The sequence below is a fragment of the Pinus tabuliformis genome, chromosome 7 (genome assembly GCF_031772625.1).
Source record: "Pinus tabuliformis cultivar Carrire ecotype Pingquan chromosome 7, CPIR1, whole genome shotgun sequence".
Lineage (NCBI taxonomy): Eukaryota > Viridiplantae > Streptophyta > Pinopsida > Pinales > Pinaceae > Pinus > Pinus tabuliformis.
In genome coordinates, this window is record NC_142293.1 from 1,344,936,457 (window position 1) to 1,344,940,367 (window position 3,911).

Below are 3,911 nucleotides of genomic sequence, written 5' to 3' on the forward strand. Positions count from 1 at the left end.
TACAAAATCTCACTAATATTCTTTTTACCAATTATACTATCTCCCAAAACAATATATAATTTATTATTGTCTTTTTGAAACAGTTACAAAAGATATTGTTTTTCCTACTGTTATATTATTTAGATTTTAATGTGTTAAAAACCAATCATTCCTTACATAAAGTCATCAGTGAAAAATAATATACTTTTTAGCAATTATACTATCCCTATCCCCTGACAAAAAATTAAATATTACTTTAATATATAGTTTATTACTATCATTTTAAAAACGACTGCAAAAGATATAGGTCTTTTTCTACGGTTGGATTATTCAGATTTTAGTGTGTTAAAAACCAATCATTCCTTACATAAAGTCATGAGTGAAGAACAATAAATATTGTTTTCGAGTTGGAAGTAATTTTTTAATCGGTAAAAACTAATTTTCCAGATATGAGATAATATCTAAATAACCCCAGAATTTATATTGTAGCCATAAGAATTCAGGTGCTTAAATTATATCCCAGTGATAAATATAAAATGATTGGACTTGGAATTTATTGATATATTGGTATAATTACTCAATAATAACTTCAAGTATTTCTATGACTCCTTTGGACGGTTCTGCCGACGAAGTCGGATTTGTGTTGGTTGAGATTTCAATTGGAGTTACTAGTACAGCGACGCCTAGGTAAACCATAGCCCCGATTCATGGTGTACGTTATTCATAGTGGACTGTCTCGGTCGATGTGGGGAAATAAATAGAAAGGCGGAAACCTTTACTTGGACACATTACTTTATCTGATTCTCGTTGCATTCTGGCTACTGGTGTCGGGTGGTTGTCGAATGCGATTTCTCCATGTGATGGCGGAATCTTTTTCTCGTTTATATCACATCTCATTAACTTAAGAATTAAGTATTGGAGAAGATATCGTATAATCGCAATCATGAACAGCAAACTAGCATAATATGTCAATGTGGTAGGTCAAACAAAGAATATCTGTTTGCGGCCGCCATCGTCCGGATTGGATAGAATTGGAAACCAAGCTGGAAGATAAACGTTATCATCACAGAAGCGACATAATTCATGATGAACCTGGTTGCTTAAACACTGGCATGTTTTTCTTTGACTGGGGGGGAGATAATCCCAGGGATGAAATAAAACGTGTGACCCTCAAGTTTTCGCTCGATTCCAACCGCAGAGCACAGGACACTCATTTACAGAGGACAGCACCAATGTCCAAAAAGGGTCGTTGGTCACCTGATGAAGATAACAAACTCACCAACTATATTATTAAAAACGGTCTCCTGGGTGGCTGGAATTATATTGCCGAGAAGGCTGGTAAGTACGCACCTCACTTTCAATGCTTTTTTCTTTCCAGTCTTGGGAATCTATTCAATTCACTATATTTCTATGCATTGCACAGTTATTCATACAGGTCTGCAGATCTGTGGAAAGAGGTTTTTTTTTGGGTACTCTATTGAATTTAATACAATTCTAAGCAATGGTCTTACAGGTATTCAGAGAAGTGGAAAGAGCAGCAGGCTGAGATGGGTTAATTACTTACGCCCTGGGCTTAAACGGGGTGCATTTACATATCAAGAAGAACGGTTGATCATACACTTACAATCCATTTTGGGAAACAGGTTTCTGTTTTTCTCCCATACTTCTGCTTCATTAGGTCAATATTTTTAAAAGCTCATCGCCGATTATGTATTTTGATTATAAGTTAAAATAACTATTTTAGCCGTAAGACATAAAATAATTGGCATTTTATTGGGCAGTAAATGCATCGGGTTAACATATATAACGCATTAACTCCCCAATAGCAAGCTAATTGTTGAATGCGATGTCTGATTGGGTAGTAATACGGGGTAGTCAATAATGAACGATATTGTATTTGGCAGATGGTCTTTCATTGCGACACAGTTGCCTGGACGAACCGACAATGAACTAAAGAATTACTGGAATTCTTGCATCAAGAAGAAGCTCAAGTTAAAACACCACGTCTCCTCTGCTTCTATCACCACCACTACTACCCAATCTGATATGTCTCCCCAATCCGATCATATGTGTAATGGGAATTCATTTTCTCCTCATGGTCATTATGTTTTTAGGTCATCTCACTGCCCCGAGTCGAACTTCGACATTATGTCCGAAGGATACCGGCCATCGAATAAAACCTTTAATGTAATGACCACTGGGGAGCATAGGTTCTGTAATCAGAATGTCTCGGAATTAAGACATGAACAAATACAGCAGGAAAGTGATGAGTTTTCAATTGATCTAGACCCCACCAAGATCGAGCAGATTTGTTTTTCTCCCCTCTGCATTAGTCCTATTAATTCCATCCATACTGATCCATGTCTGCAAACTTATAGTACTGCAAAATCATCCACATACTATGAATTAGTAACAGAATCATGCAGGACTACACTGTCAAGTGACGAAGCGCTTCAACATCCTGACTACTCTCTTTGCTCGACTGGAATCACCGTCCCTGCTATTGTTGATAGCCTGTGCTGGGAAGAGAAAATAGAAAGTGCTGAAAATCATAAAGTGATCGATTCTTCAAATGCCTGCACTGCTAGTCATTCCTATTCAAATGCAATGGATTTCCCCCATGCTGTTTATCCAGGATCCTATAACACTCCTGAGGTGGGAGTTAGTATCGTGGAGGATTCCGAGGTCTTATATGAAAACATCTATGGAGAAGCAATCCGTGGACTTTCTTAGAGAGTCCTAGTGATGCGAATGGAAATCCGGTTGATATATTTAATTTTACTGTCTGTTAGGTGTTATATATTTGATCTTACTCTCTGCTAGGTGTTATTGTTGGGTGTTATATTCTATAGTGAGTTTTGATTCATTTAAGTTTAGTTAGAACTTTCTCTAGCTATTTATTATTATTTGTTTCATTATGTTTTATTTGAATAATGAAAAGAGCTGTTTCCTTGATCATAAAAAGAGCTGTTTCGGCCTTGTCTCTGATGTAATATTATTTAAACTGAATTTAAATAATAAAAAGAGCTGTTAGCTCCTTCCCATTTTTTAATCCAACCTCTGTGTATTTCAGCATCTGCACTCTTTATCAAATACAATTGCTACGATATTAGGACGAACGATAGTAAATGGACTGTTGGAGACTGAGTGCAAGGGTGTAGCCGACGAAGTTACACCCTTGGCACTTGATGACTTATACAATATGAATCCTGCAGCCCAGTCTGATTTCGATTAAATCTATTTTGGCGATTATACAATGCGGTGGTAATCTGTAAGCATTATATAGATAGGTGCTTGTTAACCTGAAGTAATATATATACAGTACTTCCAGTTCACTTTAGTATTTATAGAGAAACTAGGATCAATATAGGATTGAATAGTTTTAACCAGACTTAAGTATAGTAATATTATGTTCTTTCATCAAGATTTTATGTCCTCTCTACATGACTCCTAGTATGGAACACTTATGGTTGTTTATAGGCTGACATAAAGTTAAATAGAACAGTTAAGTTTGTCGATCTGTTGAGTTGCTTGATTCAGTTTTTAATCATAAACTACATTTAGAGGGGAAGGTAAAATCCTTTGATTTGTCCTCCTCTTTACTTGACATATCTTCCAAAAATTACACTTTATGAAGCAAGATCATTCGACAAAAAGTTAATGTTCAGAAGTTACTTTGAAACGGAGCAGTGGAGTTCCTTTATCTCATCGAATTGAGTGTTCTTTTTGAAAATGTACGTTTATGAATCAAATATATAAATAAACAAGGGGAGCTGCGACGCAGCGAGTCCCTGCGTGAAGTTAAGGCTGTCTATTACGCACTACAAAAAGTCTTTGTGTTTAAGTCTTTGGAAACACAAAACTTATGATAGATTGGGCAAATCAACAGTGAAGCACTGGGAATCTGGACCTAATTGCTGTTATGAAACAAG

General features: G+C 36.2%; 1 protein-coding gene across 1 annotated transcript; it reads left to right on the forward strand.

The window, feature by feature from the left end:
• Positions 1-1,117: 1,117 nt before the first annotated feature.
• Positions 1,118-2,808, forward strand: LOC149252546 (uncharacterized). Its single transcript, XM_089456686.1, has 3 exons — positions 1,118-1,317; positions 1,493-1,622; positions 1,884-2,808. The coding sequence occupies exons 1-3, from the start codon at positions 1,212-1,214 to the stop codon at positions 2,710-2,712; spliced, it is 1,065 nt and encodes a 354-aa protein (XP_089312812.1). The 5' UTR covers positions 1,118-1,211; the 3' UTR covers positions 2,713-2,808.
• The last annotated feature ends 1,103 nt before the right edge of the window (positions 2,809-3,911 follow it).

What these genes read in the sequence shown, in the direction of transcription:
- LOC149252546 (XM_089456686.1), top strand. Translation starts at nt 1,212, where the DNA reads ATGTCCAAAAAGGGTCGTTGGTCACCTGATGAAGATAACAAACTCACC. An exon ending in TTATATTGCCGAGAAGGCTG is followed by an intron (nt 1,318 to 1,492) that starts GTAAGTACGCAC and finishes ATGGTCTTACAG; the next exon opens with GTATTCAGAGAAGTGGAAAG. An exon ending in CAATCCATTTTGGGAAACAG is followed by an intron (nt 1,623 to 1,883) that starts GTTTCTGTTTTT and finishes TGTATTTGGCAG; the next exon opens with ATGGTCTTTCATTGCGACAC.